Raw genomic sequence first — 23,988 nt, 5'->3', positions numbered from 1 at the left:
GCAGTACTTAGGATTCACTGCACCACTCTGCAGTTTTACAGAGTATCTGAGCACAAAAACAACGGGAGTATAACATCTCTGAACGTCATAATATTAGTTTAGGAATATAAACATATTAAATAAGATGTACAGATGCAGCCATTCAAAGTGCGCGGCATAGGCATGTACCGGGGGTAATCGGCGCATCGTGACGGGAGATGAAGCAAAATATCGTGGTACGTGATTGGTTGACCGACAGAGGAACTCATGGTGCATTGGTCGGTCGTAGAAAGATTTAAATGTCTTTACTGTGCCCGTTTATTGAATATTTATAAGGAATTTTACCACTGAAGGGAAATCTTAGTAGCTGAGCAAAAAAAGCATTCTTTTAATTTCATTAATTTTCAACATAGCAACAATAATGCTTATTACTGACCTTGTGGTTTACGCTTGTGTATGGTGTGTTGTCAGTCACAGTCTCAAATGGGGATCTTGCCCCACTACTATCAGTAGGGGCAGCAACTTCCCAATTGAAGTGAACAGAGGACTGGTTAATGCCAGCTTCATCACAAAGGTCCTTCATGAGGGAGAATTTTGGATAATGTGGGTCACAGGGGGTGACACAAATCAGAGGGTATCCTGGAGATGGAGAATTCTTACTGCTTTCTTTTGACACCTCTTGCACACAATCATATACAGACAGAGACACCACCTGTGGACAGTGTAGACACATTACATAACCCCAGGGATTCACATTTCCAGTTTCAGGTTAAATAACTTAAATATGTCAGAACATTACTATAAAGTTCTACAGTCATGATGTTGGATAATTTATTATCTGTTTTTGTCACGATATTAATCTCTCCTTGTTTCTTTTACAGCTTCCACAGTCCTATAGTTCATCACTCTCTTAATACTGTAATGCATATTCAAAATGTTCTAGTAAAAATATCTACTTGTTCCATAACAAATGTATGGTATCAGATGTAATTTAGTAATATAGCTGCTGTAATATATGCAATTTAAATGTCTAATTCATTTCTAGCTTTAGTAGTCGAGGAACAGAGCATGAAATTGGCAGAAAGAGTGAAAAAGGAGGAGTCTGCAACACAACAAGGGAAAGAGACAAGAGAAAAAAGAAAGAAAGAGCTCTTTGACCTAGTCATCAGAAAAGACAACATTGGAGTTAATTATATGGACCATGTTAGGAGAGCTTGCTATTCTGTTGTTCTTATGAACTTTGATTTCCTGTGTTAAGAATCCCTCTGTTAAAAACAGCCTCTGCCAGTTATTGGGTGGATTTTTAGAATACAGAGATAGGTTCCCATTCACTTTGTAATATCTAAGTGTGCAGAGAAAAATATTTAACCTCAGTTTTTATTCTTTTTAGTTTAGAAAGCAGCTTATCACTTGGTTTTGCCTTTGTAGGCATTATATAAGAGTCTGTGGTTTTTCTGAGTGGTTTAGAATGTTAGGCCCCTGGGATGCATTATTTGTAAATTTGTACAGAGTGTTACTTTTTTGTTGTATGTATGTTGAGTGTTGTTTAATGTATTATTATTATCATATTTAACCAAGTGTGCCTAAATTATAACTATTTTCACCATAGCTATGCCAGAAAACAAAGAACTCATGTGCCTCTAATTATACAAACCGCTTGGGTCTATTCTTTGCCGAAAATCTTTACTAGTTGGGGGCTATGATTATTTAAATTTAAATATTGATTAATCCCCTTAGTTATTCCTGATATTTCTGAAACTGAGCTCTTACAATAGGTGGGGCTGGTAGAATAAGACTTCCTGCAGCCTCCTGATCCAGAATAGTCACTGTTGCCATCGTGATTTCTCCCAAAACTGCCTCTACTGGATCATCAGGACCAAGAACCACTGTGAAAGACTCATGCCACTCCTGGTCCTCATTGGACAGAATTTCAACTTTGAAGAGGATGTGATCAACACCTGCAGAAGAAGAAAGAAAATCTTGAGGTGCAAATCTGTAAACAATTCTGAGAAAAAGAATTGCTTATTTTAAAAAAATGTGCATTGAAGATGGTCCATCTATACACTGATATACTTATTTCCATATAAATGAAGATTTGGCAGTAGATAAAATTAGTACTGACCAGGAGTGAACCTGAGCAATCTGCTTTTCGGATTGTAGTCCATTCCGGATTGGGCTGACCCATCTCTAGTACTGCAGCGCACCTTTGAAGTGCGGTTCTGGTCCCCTTTCCGAATCACTTTGATATTCACCTCTGCAATACCATCTGGACCTGAAGGTTCCTGTACCTGATATGATGGCTCTTCAAATTCAATTGTGGGGGCTGCATGGCAGATAAGGACAATTAAAAAAAAACTTTGTAACAAAACATATTTAACAATATGGAATGCTGTGATCTTTTTTCATGAAATATTTCATATACTGAGTTTAAGTATTGCATTTCAATTATCATAAGATGCTTAAGTATGCCATACACATTATTTTAGAAATTATTTAAAGCATTAGCATAAATAAGTCCAACTTATTTATATTGCCAAGTAGTGCTATCTTAGTAGTAATTATTTTTTCTCAAAGTGTTTTACTGTACTTGAAGACCATCAATATACCACAAATCATTTGATGTCAGATCATCAAAGAAAAAGCCAAAGACTTTTACTATTTAAATCATCATAATTAGCCCCAACTTTTGGATACAGACTTGAAATGCTGCTCCACTTCCTACCGTCCTCATCATTGGTGATGGTGATGGTGGCAATGTCATTCTTGCCCACCCTGGATCCACTCCAGTGATTCCCCATGGGATTGCCCAGATGCACCTGGAATGCCTCCTCTGGTTCAAACACTGAGTCATCATTTAACCAGATAGTGCAGTTCTTCACCTGACAGAAAATATTGTTACAGCTTTGGGTGGCTGATAAGTGTCTCTTAGATAACACACTGGGAAGGGTAAACACTTCTAACTTCAAAGCAGAGAGGATGTTTGCTGAGGTCTGGGGGGGGGTCTCCTGAGCAGAATCATTAGTAAAGTTTATTTTAGTATGCCTAGGCAAGTTGTGGATTAATGGCTTGCAAAGGAGCAGGACAGAAAGACACAGTATAAGTTCACATTAAGAGCACAGGAGACGTAAAGACTGAGATCCAAGGTGATAATGCTGGAGAACAGGACAGTTTTTGCTTTGAATGCTTTTAGTGAAAAGGTAGAGGTATGTGAGCCTAGTGCTGACCAGGTAGATGGAGCAGAAGCAGGGGACAGTGAGCTGATCTCTAAGCAGGAAAGACATGTCTTGCAGGAGGTTAACACTGGAAAAGCCCAGTCATTGCTTTCTTTGGATGACCAAGTGTCAGGACTAGAACAGAATGTTCTGCTGCACAAAAGACTGTAGGCAGTGATCCACCACTTGAGACAGAGACTGCAACACAGCCATCAACTCCTCTACAACTAAAGGAATCACACCTGAGAGTGAATCTCAGCTTCCTGCACCTCCACCTGATTTCCACAAAGTGCCAGAGGAGGAAGACCCCTAGTCGACAGAATACAAAGAGAACCGCAGCAGCGGAAGCAGCCTTCCCAGAGCCAGCAGTGCTGTAACTATGACGTTTACATTGTGTTAATAGCCTGAGCTCTGAGGTCCCTGTGCTGACAGGAGTGACCAATGAATTAGATGCAGGGGAAGACTGCAAGCAGCCTGTCCCATTCCCAAACCAGAGCCCTTTTGACACCCTGGCTACAGATGAGGACTGGGTGAGTGGTGATAAACTTTAAAAGCAGAGTAGCAGCTCTGAAATCTGTGCTGCCAATTTATTAACTGTCTGGAAGAGTGGCACACAGTTTTTCATTGCCACAGAGCACTAAAGTCTTGCCTCTCCAAGAACTCTCAACTGCCCTGCAGCACCAACAAACTCTTTATCTCACAACATTGTTCTGTCTGCATCAGTGACAAATACAGCATAAAGGGTCATTCAGCCTCCCCGGACAAACTTGGCCAGGTATCTGGGAGTCAGGACCTGCCTCACTACCATTTCTCCCATGCACATTTTTAGCACAGTTTGACAGCACCAATTTAAACCCATCTGGGAGCTCACACTGCAGTGCTGACATGAGCAAGCGGGCACTGATTTGGGCCAGGACAGCATCACTCCCAGTAACCCAGTGCTGCATCAGAAAATTGGGCCTGATCTTGTGTTTGCCAGACCAAATCTGCCAGTGGTGATTTGGCTTCACATGAGGGTACCGTTCAGGGAACCCAAAAAGCAAGAAACTGGACTGAATAATGGATTCTGATAATGCTCATTACAAAATGTTCACTCCTGGTACTTTTGTTTTTTTAACGTATTTTGTATTGTATCTATTTTTTTCTATTCTTCCATGTCCTTTTAACATTTATGTTGTCTCATTGTTACTGAGTTACATTTTTAGTGAATGACATTGCAAACTATTTATTTTGGCTTTTATTATTAGTTTAGTTTTAAAACCTGTTATGGTTCTGTTTACAATGTTTGTGTTTTGTAACACTTAAATCTTAGATCTTAGTGCTGCAGTTCAAATTGCGCGTTCATGATAATCAGCCTGCTAATGGAGACACAGGTTAACAACAGCACTGTCTGTCAATCAGTGGTGACCATGAATGCTCTAATGTTCCCAGTATCGTCTAGGTAGAAGGCAGCTCATCTCTTCTGTGGCCTCTGTAGGCATATTAAGCGGTCTGTAGGCTTAGTAGCGGTCTGGGTTTGTCTGGGTGAGCAGAATTTTAGGTCTCTGAAATGCCTTGTATATACTTTATATAAAGTAACTTGTGTGTTTTATGTTGTGTGTAGTGTAGTTTGTGTGTTTTGTCATTATAATAAATATTTGTTTTAACCAAGTGTGCCTAGATTATTACTACTTTCAACAAAGCTGTGCCAGAGAATATAGAATTCAGAGGCCTCTAGTTATACCAGCCGCTCAAGTATCTTGTTAGAAACCATGTACAGATGCAGCCATTCAAAATGGGTGAGGTATTTCGCGGCATACCGCGACACGCCCACCGGGGTATCACGCGGTTCACGTGTGTCACGTGACTAACTATCCGGCGTTGCCTTGTAAAACCGCCAGGGGGAGCTTAACCTCTCATGTACAGCATTTGAGCCTTTAATTTTGAACTGTGTATTACAGCATGTTAATCATCAGTCATTAAAATGTTGGTATATTTTATGAAATCAAGATTGCTCAGTTGGACAAAAGTACACAACCTACCTTTATCAGAAATATTTATGCATCAAAGCCTTTACTGAAGATATTACTAATAGTATTAATAATGGATGACTTTGGACAAGCTGTATACTCAAAGTATAATTTCTTTAGCACATTTGTACAAGCACTTGGAATCTGTCCAAGCCATACTTTGTCAGGCATTTTGTTTTACTTCAACGGGCATAAAAACTTCCTTGCTTTTAACAGGGCGTTTCATAATTTCTAACTACGAAAATGATTTAAAATGCGACACCTATCATGAAAAGAAAAAAATACACACCAGTATTCCATTTCTCCCTAAACATTGTAAGCTTCGAAGTCTTTAACTAACGTGATACCGGAGTCAACAAGCATACTTTTAGAATTTGATTAAAAGGGAATATAATATGGAATCGCGTATCTAAAGAATTTAATAACGGTATGATTATATCCGTGTACTGCGGCAGGGCTGTGTAGGGCTGTTTCGCCTGCCTGTTCATGCGAGCTGTCTTGTAGCCTACTGGTCTAGGTGCGTGACTCCCAACTGGCAGGTTGTGTGTTCTAATCCAGCTGGTGCTGGACCTTCCAGTTTTATTTATTTATTTTTTAATCGCGTAACATAAACATATTACCGTATGCAAACTGTACTGTATACAATATGTATATGTATATTTAATGTCTTAACTGTGCCTGTTTAAGTATTGAATATTCATATCTAATTTTACCACTGAAGGGAAATCTTAACATAAACATACAGTATATGGCTGGTCTCGGTACTTTAAAGAAAAAAATACACACCAGTATTCCATTTCTCCCTAAACATTGTAATCTTCGAATGAAACCACTAAATAAAGACATAAATATAGAAATCTAAAGATTTGTTTTATTTAATGTTGGTAGCAGGATGAACTGTCAGAGTGTATATTTTGTCGCAAAGTTGCTACAAGATGTTAACAGTGAAAAAGGTATTTAGAAATGAGTTATTTCAAGATGAAAAAGAAAACATACACGAAACATGGTTTCATTACGACCAGAATCGGTCTTGAGATATTTTTAACTTGATTTACAGTATTTGAGAGGTATGTCTTAACACCGATACTACAGTGCTTAAGTACTGCTCACGTATATGTTTCTAGGTTTATATTATGCATTTCATACGGTCAAATTACTTTTGAGCAACTAATAAGAAGCGCGAAACGGTATGCGTTTTAGTTTCGTTTTGTGCTGGAACCCGTGGATTGATTAGAGATATCAAGTACATACAAGTCATTTTTTATATGTTGTAGTTCGTCTTGAAAAAATGTTATGAGTACATCATCTATCAACAATTACACAGGTTCTGTTTCCATATTGCGGATTTTGGTTAGGTACAGTATTATCAAATCCAGTGGCGCTGTGTGTTACTTTACAGAGTCCCATGTCACATGGTCTGTGATTGAAACCTGTAAAACCGGTTTAATTCGTCACAGCCAGCACTCTTCAGGTGTGAGGGTCTTCTGCTCAGAATGAAACGCTAAAATGTTTGTGTATATTCTAATGGTAGTGGGGGCAGGGTGTGTGGGAACAGGTTTGGTTGAAATTGCATTGGAGATCTATGTTCTTCACACCTGAAACATTTTCTCTGAAAGCATTTTCTTTGCAGTTTAACCGATCTTGTTACAGCATGTTACAGTTTACTATTATTAACCATATTAATTTTAAGTGCTTAATGTAAAATCTTGTAAAAATATATTTTCATTTTTCAAATATACATTAAGTCTGACTATCATATAATAAGTTAAATACAAAACTAAAGAAAAAATAGGGTTAAATATAATTCAAAATATTTTGCTAACAATGTTAACTGTTTATGAATAATAAAATGTATTAACTAAGGAGTAGGATGGCACAGTTGTTAGTATGTTTTTTGTTTTGTTTCTTTTTCATAAATACAACAGTAGTACCTGATGTCTCAGTGGCTTTCAAAATTAAATTATGCATGCAAACCTGTGAACTAGAAAGATAACTAAGATTTTAATACTAATTAAATGACCGCGGGCACTTTCCACCCCCTCTACATTCTCAGAGTAGAACAGACTAACCTTCTAATGAAAGACGGTCCACCCCCCACGGACAGGAAAAGTGCCCACAGGCACTTAAACTTAATATGGTCAGTAACAGTAAACAGTAACATGGTAAGAAGGAGCAGGTACAAACGTTTTTGAAATAACCACATGTAAGACTCTGATGCTTAAAATGTTTAGGGAGAAAGTGGAATACTGGTGTGTATTTTTTCTTTAAACTACCAATACCAGCCATATACAGTCTGTAACGTAGGGATTTCTTTATGTCTTTATTTAGTGTTTACATTAGTGATGTAGCGGCGAGGCTTAATAATAAGGCAGAATTAAGTGTTTCTGAGCTTCCCAAATGAGGCCCCATTTCTCTGTTCATCTCTGTGGTGCAGCCACAGAGAAACCATTCATGCAAGATGTTTTCTTTTGATAAGGACAGCTCCCAAAGGGGGATGCACTTAGCTAAGCCTGGCTATCATGATCAATGGTCATCCATTGGTGCCTATCTGTCTAGGGAGTGCGAGTTGGACATCTGGATTGCATTCCTAAGTGTCAGGACTAAGTGACTCATATCTCACCTTGATCAACCAATCAGGGACCGGTAGGGCCGAGTAACCCACGTGGGACTCTGATGCCCATGGAACTTTCAGCCAATCAATGAGCTAAAGTTCCTCCAGGTAAAAACAGGCAACACAGAGAGCCTGAGAGATTCAGATTGAGATTCAGATTCAGATTCAGATTCAACAATTCTAAAGGGAATTCAAAGGAGAATCCCAAGGGCAGGACATTCTCGCAGCGCGCCTCCTGACCATCCTGAGACTCAGCCCGGACAACCACGGAACGGCCAGTGTGTCCGAGTGCCAGAACTTTCCTTTGTTCTAAGAGTCTAGAGTGGAGGTTGCCAGAGAGTAACCAGCAGCAGGCCTCGTGAACAGGTCGGAACTGTGGACAGCTGAATCACTATTCAGAACTAGCTCTTCATCATAAACGAACTGGTCCTCTTCCTGACTTGCTGGGACCCACAGTCATCTTTTCTCCTGTGCACAAACTTAACTAGCAGGCCAGTGAGCATCAGCAGCACACCGTCACAAGCCGCACAGCACAGCCTGGCACCGAGCCAGAGAGCGCGGATTGGACAGCAACAGCCTGCAACTGTTTCTTTGTGCCTGCAGGAGATCTGAATCCCCAGAGATTGGATGAGTATTCAACTTCAATGCATTACAGCTCGAGAATTCAATTGTTATCCCAACCAGTTGATATCAATTTAATTCCTAAGGGTTATGTACTTTTTCGAGTATCTAATGTAGAAGTTATAACTAAGTTCATTTACGAAACGGTCTTAATGAATGATATACTGAACGTATGTCCTCTTGATATGTATAACTCTTTGTAACTGACCGAATATACCTTTTGTATTCTGATAACCCTCTCGATAAGATCTGTTACGTTTATATGCATATTCTATGTATTAATAAATGTATCCTCGTGTATTAGTACCTGTGTGTGCGCGTTGTTTGAGTTATGTCGCATGGTTGGATTCTAAAGCCACCAAAAGAATCAACTTTGTGATTTACTGCTACAATTAATAATTACCTGCAGTACCTGCCAAACACCACATTATTTGGCGTCCCTGGCACGGGCGTGGCAAGACTGAAATGAGTCAACCAAGCGAATAATTCATATAAAACGCCGCGGGTTTCATACACGACAATACAGTGTGCTGAAAGCCGAAAGGAAAAAAAGTTCCCCTTGCTCTTTAAGCAGTGCTTGATTGTTTTGTGATCTTTTGCGATCTACCGGGTTGATTGCATACTTGATCTTGTGGTTTTCTGTGGTAAAACTGTAATTTCGTACTTAAAAGTAATACTCTTTAAGTTTAACGATGGTTGCTAAAAGGTCTGAATTCGAGTCGCTATTAAGCACTCTCTCTAGCAGCGACAGGTCTGACCACGATCTCTTCCATATCTCCGTCAGCGGAGAAGCTAGAATAAATCTCCATTCTCTGAGAGAGCTAGCGAAGGACATAGAGAGATTTGACCCTGCAGTGTCAGAGAATAATATCAAGAGTTATATTCAAGACCTCAGGTATACCCTGCAGTACCTGCCAAACGCCACAGAACAGGAGAAAGTGTTTCTGGTCAGGAAAACTACCAGCAGAGCTGTACATGAGTGGATGGCTAGGCAGATGAAAGAAGTCTGTAATGACTTTGAGCAGCTATGTCAAGCACTTATCGAAGAATACAGTGCGTTTATTGACCCGACTGCCGCGATAGCCGCCGCACTTAACATTAAGCACGAGAGAGCAGAGTCCCCTCGCAAATATTACGAGAGACTTAGACGAACTTATTTTGGAGGGCGAAATGATGAGGGTTGCGAAGAGAACACACATTTCAAGGGTTTATTCATTGCGAATCTCCACCCGTCAGTCAGAAAGATGATCTTAATGCATACAGATGCACAGACCATGAAAATGACTGATATCAAGAGATTCGTGCAGAAAGCCTGGGAGTATGATGTCCAAAGTCGCTCTGAGCAAAAAGTTGCTAAAGCGACTGCGTTCGCCGTCAGAGCCAGCAGGGTTAATTCCCCCCTGCTCGAAGGAGCACAGGCTCCTGAGCTGGCTAAGCCCCGTTCCAAAGCACTCACACAGGACCGCACCCAGCGTCCTAAGTGCCATGAGAACACCGGGGGAGGGAAAGGGCTAGATAAAGCTGAACAAAAGGATTCAGTAGCCGCCCGCCTGGCCAGGCTTGAACAAGCTTTATTAGGACAGGGACAACCGTTCCCCAAGGCTGCCGGAAACGTGAATGAGCTGATACTCTCCACTGGAGGAGGCGGAGACCCGCCCCCTCTCCCTCCCTCAGTCTATCTGATTGAGCGGAAGAGTTCCTGCCTGGATAAGGTCAGCCACTCCCAAGCGAGTGCTGACTCCACCCCTGAAGTCACAGAGCAGGCCGTAAAACGCAGAGGAAAAGCAAGAAGCTTTTACCTCAAGGCTGCCATGGGAGATGTCTTACCCAGTGAGACACTGATTGACACTGAGGTTGAAAGGTGTTTGATGTCACACGGCAAGCTCAAACGGGTAGAAAAGGAAAAGGGCATGCGACTCAGAGAGGAACCTTTGGTGGATCACCAGAAAGGCAAGGTGTGGAAACAGGTCAAGGCTCCTAAGCCTTCTGTACAGAAGGAAAGGGGGGCCAAGAGGCAGACTGTGCTCACACAGTGCCCACCGAACACAGAAGCCTATGTGAAGATTCCTTCTGTTCCCTCTGGACAAGAAATAAAAATATTTCCTTGTTCCCCAGATATACAGGGAAGTCGTGTCCCGGCTGAGGTCACAACAGCCTCCCTGCCACAGGAGCGCTGCTCCGAGCAGCCGCTTGATCCACCAGGTAAAGCACACACCTTTTACGTCCCTAAAGAGGAGCAGATCTCCCCACCTGGCGATGAAAAGGAGCTTTCCCTGTGCACCCTGGCACCCAAGAGGGGTCAGGACCACCACCCTGCAGTGGTGGAAGGGATCCAGATGGCAGGAGAGCAGGTTGGTGATGTAGCCCTCACCCTTAGCCCTGAGAGGTCCTCTATTAGTGAGGATCTGCTTGAGCAGCTGTCACAGGGCCACCGCCAGGTGCCCCTGGTGCAACATTCACAGGTTAGACAGGAGGTCCAGCTCGACGCTGAGACTACTGCGCTGTGGACACACCTGATCCCAGATGCCGATTCCCTCTGCTGTGACCCAGGGAACCTGCAGTCAGGTAACATTATTTCTCACGACTTCCAGGTAGTGAGTGAGACTGACCTGATTGTTTCTGCCTCAACGGCAGGGTTGCCAACACACCCAGTCCCCCAGAAGGGACAGGGAATGAAAGCCGAGCCGGTTTTCTCACAGCCACCAGCTCAGTCTGTCAGTCTGAGTCTGACCAACAGTGGTTCAGCCAGACTGGAGCTGGATGGTAAAGTCACCCGCCTGCCAGTGCAGGACATCGCAAAGAGGGGTGTCAGAATCCCCGCCTGCACTGACATGGGCCTGGTGAGTGATAGTGAGTTCAAAGATAGTGAACTAGCTATCCCACTGCTGGGGCAGCTCCCTGAACCCCTAGCGAGGGAAGGGGGGAGCGAGCAGGTGTCCTACACCTACCCCCAGCGAACGATTGTAAACATGCCGATAGAGGGATTCCTCAATCAGGAAGTGTGCAGGGTGGACCAGAATAGTGAGAATGGGGTAACAATCCCAGATCACTCAGGTGCTCCAGATGACCACTCAGCCGAGGGTCAGGCATGCTCCACCGCTGCACCGCCCCCTGCAGGGTTCCTAGAGCACAGGCATGAACAAATCGAAAAAGCAGATGCCCTGGAAATGGAGGAGCAGCATCAGCCGCTGTGTCAGATCTCCCCAGATTTCCAGGATGTTGGTGCCCAAGATGCCACAGAGCATACTGAGAAAGACACCATGTACATGCTGCGCCAGCTTAGAAAGGCAACAGTCACTCAGAAGGAGGTGACTGGGATCAGCCACCCGAAAAGACTTTTGGGAGGACTGATTGCTGCCACCACTGTTGTGCATTTGCTATTTCTGGTAGGTTTGTGTGCTACTGGCACTCTCACCCTGACTGCCCCAAGAAGGCAGGTGTCAGAGATGCCAGAGGGTAGTGACAGACTGTATCAACAGCAGCAAAAGTTGGAAAGCTTAGGGGAAACCCTACAGGCAACGTCCTATGCAACAGGGTTAAACCTTATTCCCCAACCAGTGGACATGATTGTTGGTGTTATACAGTGGGTTTATGCTTGTGTGCAACAGGCCAGAATGTTGACACAAGACCTGTTAAGGGAGTTTAAGGGTTAGACTGTAGCCAGTCTAACCACGGCACAAATCCCAACCCACTTGATTCCACTCTTCTCAGTAGAGGAGTATGTGACATTAACCCCATCGCTCATAGCTCACCCAGAAGGCAATCCAAGATTGAATTCGGTTCCAAATCTTGAGATGGGTATGGCTACCAAAGCTATCCATTGGCTGTGTCTAAACGATTCACCAATGAAGGGTGTAAAGCTATTAACGAGCAGAGGGAGGTTAATGAACCCCATGAAGAGCAGGTGGGAAGTAAATGGCTGGTCAGCACACCACATTTAACTGACACTATGACTTGTGATGGGCATGATACAGCTACCACAATGCAGCTACCTAACCAATAGTTTTCCTGTAAGTTCCCGAGGAGGCCATAGTACAGCATGGTAACTTAACACTGTACGGTCTGGAACCAGACAACATAAGACCAAACTTGAGGTCGTGGATGCCTTCAGGTGCCACACTAAGGAATTGGATAGAAATCCAAGAAACAGTAAGCCCTGAAGAGGTACAGGTAGTTAGTTTGCTTTAATGGAACAAACCTCCAAACCACCCTAGCAGATACCCAAAACAGGTGTTGTGGTTTATCGGGGGCTGGGAACAGGAACTGTTGTTATTGTAACACTACTGCCAGGTAGCTGGATCATGACTGACAGTGTACTCTGAATGATGTAGTCTCACATCAAGATGTACTCTGGGTAGCATGAATGAGTCAAAGGTAGCATGTCAAAAGAAAGGAAGTGACTTCTCCTCAGATATCTACTATAGAGGTATCAGATATTGACAGTGAACTTCCTCATGTGTAATTCCTAGACTGAGATAATGTCTCCTACCGTGTTTATACATACTCCAGATGTTATTCATCCTGTTTGTATCCAATGCTGGTTCCGGTATGAATTCTCGAGGAGTAATGTAGACATTTAAGATTAATGTTCTAATGGCAAGGGACATCACTTAACTCTGTTTTGTTTTGAAGGCAACAATGCCTCGGGACCTCGTGGCCTTCAAAAAGGGGGGATATGTAGCGGCGAGGCTTAATAGTAAGGCAGAATTAAGTGTTTCTGAGCTTCCCAAATGAGGCCCCATTTCTCTGTTCATCTCTGTGGTGCAGCCACAGAGAAACCATTCATGCAAGATGTTTTCTTTTGATAAGGACAGCTCCCAAAGGGGGATGCACTTAGCTAAGCCTGGCTATCATGATCAATGGTCATCCATTGGTGCCTATCTGTCTAGGGAGTGCGAGTTGGACATCTGGATTGCATTCCTAAGTGTCAGGACTAAGTGACTCATATCTCACCTTGATCAACCAATCAGGGACCGGTAGGGCCGAGTAACCCACGTGGGACTCTGATGCCCATGGAACTTTCAGCCAATCAATGAGCTGAAGTTCCTCCAGGTAAAAACAGGCAACACAGAGAGCCTGGGAGATTCAACAAGATTCAGACGAGATTCAGATTGAGATTGAGATTCAGATTCAACAATTCTAAAGGGAATTCAAAGGAGAATCCCAAGGGCAGGACATTCTCGCAGCGCGCCTCCTGACCATCCTGAGACTCAGCCCGGACAACCACGGAACGGCCAGTGTGTCCGAGTGCCAGAACTTTCCTTTGTTCTAAGAGTCTAGAGTTGAGGTTGCCAGAGAGTAACCAGCAGCAGGCCTCGTGAACAGGTCGGAACTGTGGACAGCTGAATTACTATTCAGAACTAGCTCTTCATCAGGAACGAACCGGTCCTCTTCCTGACTTGCTGGGACCCACAGTCATCTTTTCTCCTGTGCACAAACTTTGCTAGTTAAAGCCAACAATGAGCATCAGCAGCGCACCGTCGCAAGCCGCACAGCACAGCCTGGCACGGAGCCAGAGAGCGCGGATTGGACAGCAACAGCCTGCAACTGTTTCTTTGTGCCCGCAGGAGATCTGAATCCCCAGAGATTGGATGAGTATTCAACTTCAATGCATTACAGCTCGAGAATTCAATTGTTATCCAAACCAGTTGATATCAATTTAATTCCTAAGAGTTATGTACTTGTTTGAGTATCTAATGTAGAAGTTATAACCAAGTTCATTTATGAAACGGTCTTAATGAATGATATACTGAACGTATGTCCTCTTGATATGTATAACTCTTTGTAACTGACCGAATATACCTTTTGTATTCTGATAACCCTCTCGATAAGATCTGTTAGGTTTATATGCATATTCTATGTATTAATAAATGTATCCTCGTGTATTAGTACCTGTGTGTGTGCGTTGTTTGAGTTATATCGCATGGTTGGATTCTAAAGCCACCAAAAGAATCAACTTTGTGATTTACTGCTACAATTAATAATTGTCTCAGTAAATGCCCAAACCCTACAGAACTGGTGCCTTCAGAGAGCCACTATGATTACATATTTGGCGTCCCTGAACCGGTTTTCCCTACATTATTTGGTGTCCCTGAGTCGGCTTAATCTACAGTGACAAAGGCTAAACTTTTAGCTTCAGTAACGTGTACATATCTCCCCTTTTTATAAAACGACTTGGTTGAAAACTGTTCCAGAGCCACTGTTGTTTCATCAGTGAAAAGTACATCATGAAATGCCTCTCCCTGTTCAATCCACTGGAAAAAAGAAAAGGAGCATAAAGCTTCTGATGGTCATAAACGATATTCATTTAGGAGCAGCATCAGAGGTATGTTTTTAACTGCACTGCATTGGAGAGAATACCATAGTGTGTTTTTTTTTACTCCCTGGCGGAAACTGGCTTCCAGAAGAATCAGTATGGCTCAGAGATTAAATAAAACTTCACAGACATTAACGTTTTGTAACCTCCCATTTGTAACTATGGTGGTGTAATGGTTTTAAAATATCTGTCCAGCCCCATTTGTAACAATATTAATGGTTAGATTAGCTGATATCAAAATCCTGTCTCCACAATGTTTGATTTGAGAGCTGTCATTCCCTACCACCTGCATTCTCTAGGTGACAGCATGTCAGACATACTAGTTTTACATTAAGCAGTGTTGTAAAGTACTGATATACTGTACCTTTTCCCCTTTGAAAAAAGTGATGCGAGAATCATCAGTGTTTTTCCTCTCTTCAAAGTCATTCATCACTTTGGCAGAAAGAGTCCTAGTATAGCACCTTACTGAAGACTCAAAGGTCACATCCCCTGTGCGTATGATGGGAATGTGCAGGACTCCATTCTTCTCTTTCACTGAATACACATCCTTTTCAAATTGCATGCTTGGAACTGAAAGACAAACTTAACTTCACCAGATGGAGTAGAATCCAACCAGACATGCCGGGCAAATGAACATTCTTAAGTATGAACCTGACCTGGGTCAACTGAAAGTGCTGAACTAAACAGCACAGGTGCTTTGTGACTTTAAATAAGTATAAGAATAAACTGTAAGATATTTGTCATAAACATTAAAACAAAGAATAAAAACAGGAACAGAAAATGAAAATGTTTTCTATACTTCTAGGATAAGTTACCTAATTAACAAAAACTAGAAAATAAGCAGACAAAAACTTCAGAAATAAAATGTTTCAGAAATACAGGTTAGATCAGCAATTAAGTATTAAGTATGAAAGTACTATTAGAATTTAGTCATATTACATTCTTTACAAGTAAATGTGAAAGTACTATACACTAGAATTCTGTACATTATACTATTAATATTAAGAATACTGAGCTGCAAATACCTCTCAAATACCTGCAAATACTACAAATACCTCTCACGTGATACATGTTCATATAAGGAAAGATGTGTGTGTGTGTGCCCACAGCTTTTTGCTTTTCTCACATACCATCCTGGAATGCATCATTAATAGCAACCAAAGCTTCATAAGGTTCAGTGAGTACAGCCCGTTGAGGTGAACTGAGGAACACCACAAAGTATTCTGTGCCTTCAATTGTTGGATTTTGATTGTCATCAAGAATTGTCAGACTACAAATCTGAAACACACAATCATTTGGCAATTACAGTACAGAGTATCTTAAAAAAACAGAACAAGAAAAATTTGTAATAAGGGCATATAGCAGAATGAATTATGCAGTTTTTTAGAAATATTTTGTGTGCTTATCTGCTTCCATACTTCTTGAAAACAGTGTCATGAAAAAGTATTTGTCCCCTTCCCAATTTCTTCTATATTGCATATTTATCACACTGGATGTTTTCAGATCTAATATTAGATAAGGGGAACCTGAGTGAACAAATAACACTTCTTTATTATTATTTCATTTATTAAATAAACAAAGTTATCCAACACCCATATCCAATGTGTGAAAAAGTAACTTAACGGGTTGTGCCACCTTTAGTTGCAATGGCTGCAACCAAACACTTCCTATAATTCAATATTCAATATTTTCACATCGTTGTGGAGGAATTTGAGCCCACTCTTCCTCACAGAACTGCTTTAATTCAGAAACATTGGTAGTTTTTTTCAATGAACTGCTCATTTCTGGTCCTGCCATAGCATGTCTATTAGGTTTAGGTCTGGACTTTGACTAGGTCACTCCAAAACTAATTTTGCTCAGCCATTCTGATATGGACTTGCTTTTGTGTTTTGGATCATTGTCTTGCTGCATGGCCCAACTACGCTTCAGCTTCAGCTCATGGACAGATGACCAGACATTCTCCTTAAGAATTTTCTGATACAGAGCAGAATTCATGGTTTCTTCAATTATGGCAAGTTGTCCAGGTCCGGAGACAGCAAAGCATCCCCACACCATAACACTACCACCATGTTTGACTATTGGTATGATGTTCTTACTGTAAAATGCTGTATTTGCTTTACGCCAGACATATTGGGACGCATGTCATCCAAAAAGTTCCACTTTTCACTCATCTGTCCATAAAACATTCTCCCAAAAGGCTTGGAGATCATCCAGGTGCTTCTTTGAAAATGAGAGACGAGCATTTATGTTCTTCTTGGTTAGCAGTGGTTTCCACCTTACTACTCTCCCAAGAAGCCCATTTTTGCCCAGTCTCTTTCTGATTGTGGAGTCATGAACACTGACTTTAGCTGAGTCAAGAGAAGCCTGCAGTTCTTTGGATGTTTTTTTCAAGATCCTTTGTGACGCCCTGGATGATTTTACGCTGCACCCTTGGAGAAATTTTGGCAGGCCAACCACTTCTGGGAAGATTCACTACTGTTCCAAGTGTTCTCCATTTGGAGATTATGGCTCTCACTGTGGTTCAGTGGTCCAAGAGCCTTAGAAATGGCTTCGTAACCCTTTCCAGACTGATAGATATCGACATATTTTTTTTTCTGATCTCTTCAGGAATTTCCTTTGATCGTGGCATAATGTGCTTGTTGAATCTTTGAGCTGGCAACTTGACTCTGATGGTAAGGATCAAAATACAGTATGTGAGGTTTATATTGAGCAGGGCTGGTTATAATTACTTTTGCACACAGTGCACAAGTTGGTGTTGGATAACTTTGCTCATTAAACAAATAAAATAAGCAAAAAAGTGTTATTTGTTCACTCAGGTTCCCTTTATCTAATATTAGATTTTGGTTGAAGACCTGAAAACATTCAGTGTCAAAACGTTGCAATAATAAAGAAAATCAGGAAGGGGGCAAATACTTTTTCGCGTCACTGTATCTACCAGGCAGCATGCAAAAATATTAGACTAATCAAGTCAATCAGATTATAGATTTAATCTGACTGAGCAGGACTTTCATATATTAAAGATAAAATTAAATTAATACCTTCAGAACAGTCAATAACTGTTCAAGAACTCAAACTGCAGCAAAGCACCTCAACAAAATATTACACAGAGTTTGGTGAGGAGACTTCATGTAGTTATTACCTAAAAGGGATAATCAACCATTCTGAGTTCTACACTCTGAAAAGTACTTAAAAGCATCACATAAAATCACTGAGGTTGTCACGGACGTCCAAAGGAACTAACTGTGGGGAGCAGGAGAGCGGAAAAGACCCATATGCGTAGCGGCGAGACGGGAAAAAGGCCCGGGCTCATTAGTGCAAAGAGTTCAGGAATGTCGTATAGAATCCTATGCCCTCAGGGAGCGGACGTGGGGCGCCCTGGTGCTAGGCAGGTCTCAGGACATCCGAACCTCAATGCTGAGCGAGGACAGAGTGCAAGACCCGGAAATATATAGCCCAAGGGAAAGAGAGGGACAGGAAGGACAGCAGAGCGGAAACTAGAGACAGGACAGAGAAGGAGCGCCTTCTGGCTGCAGAGGGCGTGACAGAGGTGAACAACATGTTTTTGTTCTAAAATGATCAAATGTATGCATGTAATTAACCACAAATAAAATGTATAGACATGATGGTGTACCTCTCACAAGTTGTTTCACTGTAAAACAAAAAATAATATTACTGACCTTTTAATGAACAATGAATGCTTGAGCAGGAAATATGTTGCAAAAATACAGTACTGTTAGAAAAGTGCCAAAAGAAAAAAAGACACAGGTTTAACTACATAACCTAATCCTGTGACAGAAAACTCTGATCTCAGACTAACAGAAAATTAAAGAAATGGCTAGGCCCAGCAGTACGATTCTCTGCAGTGGACCTATATGGGTAGCAGACTGACAATTAAAAGGAGAAAGGGTTACAAGCTGCTTCACCTCCTCTGTTTTCCCAGGCCTGAACTCCACTTTCTTGGAGCTAGGTATGTAGTCCACTCCAGGTGTGGCTGAGGGTGGATCTGAAGGCCGTGTGGCACACCACACAGAGGTCACAGAGGACAGATCACTGCCTTGCCTAATAACAGGAATTTCAATGACACCTAAAAACAAAATCACATCCCTGTTTTATGACATCAAATTGTAAATATTTGAAATTTGAAAATAGAAACACAGACCCTTTAGCTTTATGACCCTATCACTTATGTTTCTTTCATTAGATTTTAAACTATTAGCAGTTGTTTAAAGTTGACACAGATCTATTCTGACATGCTGTTAACTGCTTTCAAAGTAATTATACACTGTAAAATGAATTGTGTAAATATTGTGCACTGAAACAATTACTAATATTTAAAAATACACAACCAAGTTTGAAACATTTTCAGAAGAAAAAATCCACATTAGTGCAATGTATTCTGCAGTCTGTTGTAACCTTTACCTTTATCTTCACTCAGTGTAAAAGAAGCATTTCCCAGGAATACAGTGGAGACATCATTTGGGCCATCGATCACCACTTTGGCAACTGTCACATCCCCAATCCGAGCATTGTCTGAGGCATCAGCCAGGATGATTTCAAACTCTTCTTCCAACTCATACTCACTGTCATCAATCAGTTTTACATCACAGGTGGACATGCTCACCCCAGGCCCTAAAATCACCCGATTTTCACTGGACATTCCTCTGGACTTGAAATCAGAACCAGACTCCAAAGAATATAGGCTGCTGCCTTGGGCAGATTTGGAAACAGTGTAGCAAAGAGCAGAAACAGTGCTACTGGAGTCACCTGGAAATTAGACAAAACTCTGTAAGTGAGAGAAGAGACTGAGACTAATACAGATGCAGCCATTCAAAATGCACCATACAACCCCATACCGGGTGAAATTACCCACAGGTCACTACACTGTACCGCAGTACAGTACGTGATTGGCTGGCCATAATGACCGACAGGGGCACTCATGGTGCACTGGTTGTTAGTGAAACGATTTAATCATTTAATCTCTTTACTGTGCAAGTTTTGATCCACTTAATAGTGAATATTTATATGGAATTTTAAAACTAAAGGGAAATTTTAGTAGCTGAGCATAAAAAGAAGAGGAGCATAACACGTCAGAAGGTCATAAATTATATAAATTTATGAACATAAACATATCATGTAAACTGTATATGGATGGTATTGGTAGTTTAAGGAAAAAATACACACCAGTATTCCACTTTCTTCCTGAACATTTTAAGCATCAAAGTCTTCGGTTACATACTGTGGTTATTTTGGAAAAGTTTTTATGGGCTCCTTCCGACTACATTAAGTTTATATATTTCATAAAAAGTTATTATGTTTTAACCTTTTCTATGAATATTTGCGCTCGTTATCATAGTAAAAAAACACATACTTTTTAGAATTTGAATAATAGGGAATATAATATGGAATTGCATATCTAACGAAATTAATAAAGATATAATTATATTCATATAGCTCAAATGATCACATTAGTACACTTTCTTTGTAAGCATCTGCATCAATTTGACTCATTCGCCAGCGATTACTTGGAAACTCTTGCCTGCCCTTTTTGGAAACATTTTGACATTCGTTTTTTTTAAAGCTTGTATTGTTCTTATAGTGGTAATGGAGAACATACTGTACAGTTGTAAAGCTGTTCAGCGCATGTTGGTGTAACGATATTAATTTAAGGATCTAAATATATGTATTTATATAGCTGATAGTTTTACTGTAATCCACTATTCTTTATAAATACGTTTTATTTTTAATTTGACTCATTCACGCATGATTACTTTTGAAACATTTTTAAGCTGTTTGTCTCAGCTGTGTTTCCGAGCAGCCCTAGATGATCCGGGTTCAATACCCGCTTACGGCACAAGCTTTTCTTCTAACAAATTTTTTAAAGAAACTATAACAGTATCATGTACACTATATTAACACGTTTTTGGTTTTTTTCGTATATATATTATAACATATTCAATGTTAAGTTATATTAATAATGAAATAAAAACATGAACTAGCAAACATGAATACTGTCAACTGTACAACCGGTTTAATTCAAAACACTTTATTCAGTGTGGCAATTTAACAGATGCCTCAAGCCTTAAAATGAAATCAAACAGATGCAGCCATTCAAAACAAGCGGGGTATGCTGCGGTACAACGCGGTGGGCGTGTCGCAGTATACCACGATTTACCATATGCAAATTAGATTGTGTTAATAGTATCTTGAATCACCTTGTAAAACCGGCAGGTGGATCTTATAAAGCTTAACATCTCCTGTACAGCATTTGAGCTGTCACCAGAAAACATCCAGTTTTGAATCCCGATGACTGCTGTGGGACAATCTTTATTCAATTAAGAATTGTATAAAGTTGTATACTCTTTAGACTTTTAAATTTAAACTGTGTATTACAGCATGTTAATCATTATACATTAAAAAGTTGGTATATTTTATGAAAGCAAGATTGCTCAGTTGGACAAAAGTACACAACCTAGCACCTTTATCATAAATATTTTAATTATGCAGAAATATTTTATTATTTCTTTGAAAAACTAAAATAGCAAACATTATGGACACTACTTTATATTGACATTTTTTATATTTCTAAATATCACAACAAGTTCGAAGCTAAGTCATTTATTAATAACAATGAATAATTTCAAATTGCTACTGATATTATTACTGACTAAATATTATTGACACTATATTGAAATTGTTGTTTTTTCTAAATATAAAAAAAAGTTCAAAGCGAATTAAGTGATTACCATTTTCCATGAATACTTGCGCTCGTTATTGCAGTAAGAGAAACTCATACCTTTTAGAATCTAATTATTAAAGCAATAAGGCACGAGAGGCCGTGCTACTGTGTATCGTGGATATAGTCACAGTTAAAAGGTGTTGTTAGGCCTGAAGCGATGCAGAGGGCCGGCAACCCTTTTAACTGTGACTATATCCACGATATAGCACAGGCCTTGAGTACCTTACTGCTTTTATAAAATGGTCCCAAAATATGCGATTGCTGTATAGAATGAATTTTAATTTTAAAAATTTATTTAACACGAAAATTAATCTGTTTACGTTCCTATGCTTGCGAATATTGGCCCTCGTTGCTATGCAACACAGAAACACAGCCACAAGTAACTAACTAACAAGGACAGGACATTAGCTAGCTAATATGATAAAGGAATAAATGACTTGTTTTTTGTTTATTTCTTTAGCACATTTATTTGAACATTTCCATCGATTGTACAAGCACTGAAAAATGTCATCAGGCATTTTCTTTTACTATAACAGACATAAAAACTCCCTTGCTTTTAACAGAGCGTTTCATAACTTCTAAGAATGAAAATGATTTAAACTATGTGACACTTATTCAACCAGAGCTCAAAATATCACAAGGATCCTCAAGAGCACAACCAAGACAGCAGAAAAAGATACGTGTATCAGATACATGAGAATCCAATTTTTTTTATTTACGTTAAGAAGTAGTCTTTAAAATGTCTTTATCACACAGTAAAAAGTCAAAATTCCGGAGTGTGCGTATATCAGAAAATCCGATTTCAGGACCGGAATTATCCGTTTTATAATAGGGAATATAGTATGGAATCACGTATCTAAAGAAATTAAAAATGGTATTAATTTAAGGATCTAAATATCTAAATATACTTATTTATATAGCAGGTAGAATTACTGTATTCCACTTTCTTTGTAAACAAGAAAAAACAGATACACAACGCAAAGCTGTGTCACTCTTCAGGAATGTTCATGCTGTCAGCAGTATTGTGTATATAGTTTTATGTACAGGCTCGGAAAACTTTCACAAGTAGAGGTCTTTAAAATTAGGTTGTATTTCTAATTCTTAAAAAATAAAGCAAAAACAAGACATAATGATGTGTTCCTGCTTAGACATTTAATAGCTATAAAAACAGGTTTCGATAGTTAATAACCACTTTTTATGCACAAAAAACGGGTGATTTTTCTTCCTCCTGATCAGCTTAGAATCTCTGTGTATGATGTAAGGCTTTTACTTCTTAATTAAACGTTTAAAATACATGTTTTTAACAGAAAAAATCATATTCTGTTGTCTTCCTGGTATGTAGAACAGATCAGCAGATCTTTTTTTCCTTAATCACAGACTCTGAAAACAGTGTGCAGCCCATTGCGCTGCATCAGAGGGGGAGGCGGCACAGAGAGAGGGAGGAAGTTCTGAGCTGAGTATTGCACAATGGCCGTAAAGCACCAATTGCATCTGCATTCATAACTTAGTGTTTAAAATTAAACAACGTAAATCATTTTCTTTGACTCCTAAGTCCCTTGATTATCATTAAGCACAGGTTTCTCAGCACTAATTTTTGGTACCATTGTTAGACGAAGTAGGAAATTATTGTATTTTCTAATGACATTACAGGTGGTAAGATTACAGATTTTAATTGTTTTTAATTTTGTTATGCATTTTAGAAAAGCTTAATCTATACATACACCACAAAACTATTCTCGATTGTATTTCTGAATGCTATGTATAAAAAAAACTTGCAGGTGTTAGCATAAACTATTAGTAATCAATAATATTAAATTTAGCACTGTAATAAATTGTGCTAATAAGAAATTCTATTCTACTCTGATTATGTAGGGGGGAGAAAAAATGCCCGTCTTTTCACTGATAAACGCGTGTAAACAAAAACTACAGTATGCTTAAGAGTTGTTAAACTGTTTTTTTTTAACTTAAAAATAAACAGAGTTTAATGACATGAAATTGAATCCAGTTGTCAGATCACGTATATACATACCTTAGCTTTGTGCAACAACCTGAAACTTTCAGGTACCATAAATAATATTATTGCTAAACATATGCCATTCTAATCTGCAAGCGACCAGAATACAGAATACAAATTTTTGTATAAAAATGCATTAAGTACTGTTCTACACCTGCTTGCTTTGGAAGCACTGGCCTACCTGTATACAAACTATACAAAATGCTTTTAAATCTAGCATTCAGCACAGCCAGCCCGCTAGAGCACCACAATTAACACTCAACCACATCACAGATCACAGATCAGTCCCAGTGTGTGAGATCTTGCAGTTTGATCTGTGCTTGATCTTTGATCTGAGCTTTAATAGAGAGCTTATCTCTATTAATATATTAATATCGAGTGGTATTAAATGCAACTTTTTTGTATAGATGACACTTTTCTAAAATGCATTTAAAAATAAAAAAGATTACAATTGGCAGACCTGTAGCTTTTTCACGAAACCTCCTTGAGT

At 40.0% G+C, this 23,988-nt stretch overlaps 1 protein-coding gene across 1 annotated transcript in view; it reads right to left on the bottom strand.

The window, feature by feature from the left end:
* fras1 (Fraser extracellular matrix complex subunit 1) overlaps positions 1–23,988 on the bottom strand; it is a 364,870-nt gene that overhangs the window by 28,984 nt on the left and 311,898 nt on the right. The window contains exons 55-62 of the mRNA XM_015364800.2: positions 19,168–19,512; positions 18,672–18,832; positions 15,879–16,026; positions 15,113–15,318; positions 2,702–2,858; positions 2,102–2,302; positions 1,750–1,937; positions 416–691 (exon numbers count right to left, since the gene is read on the bottom strand). Coding sequence (XP_015220286.2) covers positions 416–691; positions 1,750–1,937; positions 2,102–2,302; positions 2,702–2,858; positions 15,113–15,318; positions 15,879–16,026; positions 18,672–18,832; positions 19,168–19,512 — 1,682 coding nt within the window. The remainder of the gene's footprint in view (positions 1–415; positions 692–1,749; positions 1,938–2,101; positions 2,303–2,701; positions 2,859–15,112; positions 15,319–15,878; positions 16,027–18,671; positions 18,833–19,167; positions 19,513–23,988) is intronic.

This window comes from Lepisosteus oculatus, chromosome 3 (assembly GCF_040954835.1).
Source record: "Lepisosteus oculatus isolate fLepOcu1 chromosome 3, fLepOcu1.hap2, whole genome shotgun sequence".
In the NCBI taxonomy this organism is placed as follows: Eukaryota; Metazoa; Chordata; class Actinopteri; order Semionotiformes; family Lepisosteidae; genus Lepisosteus; species Lepisosteus oculatus.
The sequence above is the reverse complement of the archived record's forward strand: the minus strand, read 5'-3'. Positions and strand labels throughout refer to the sequence as shown.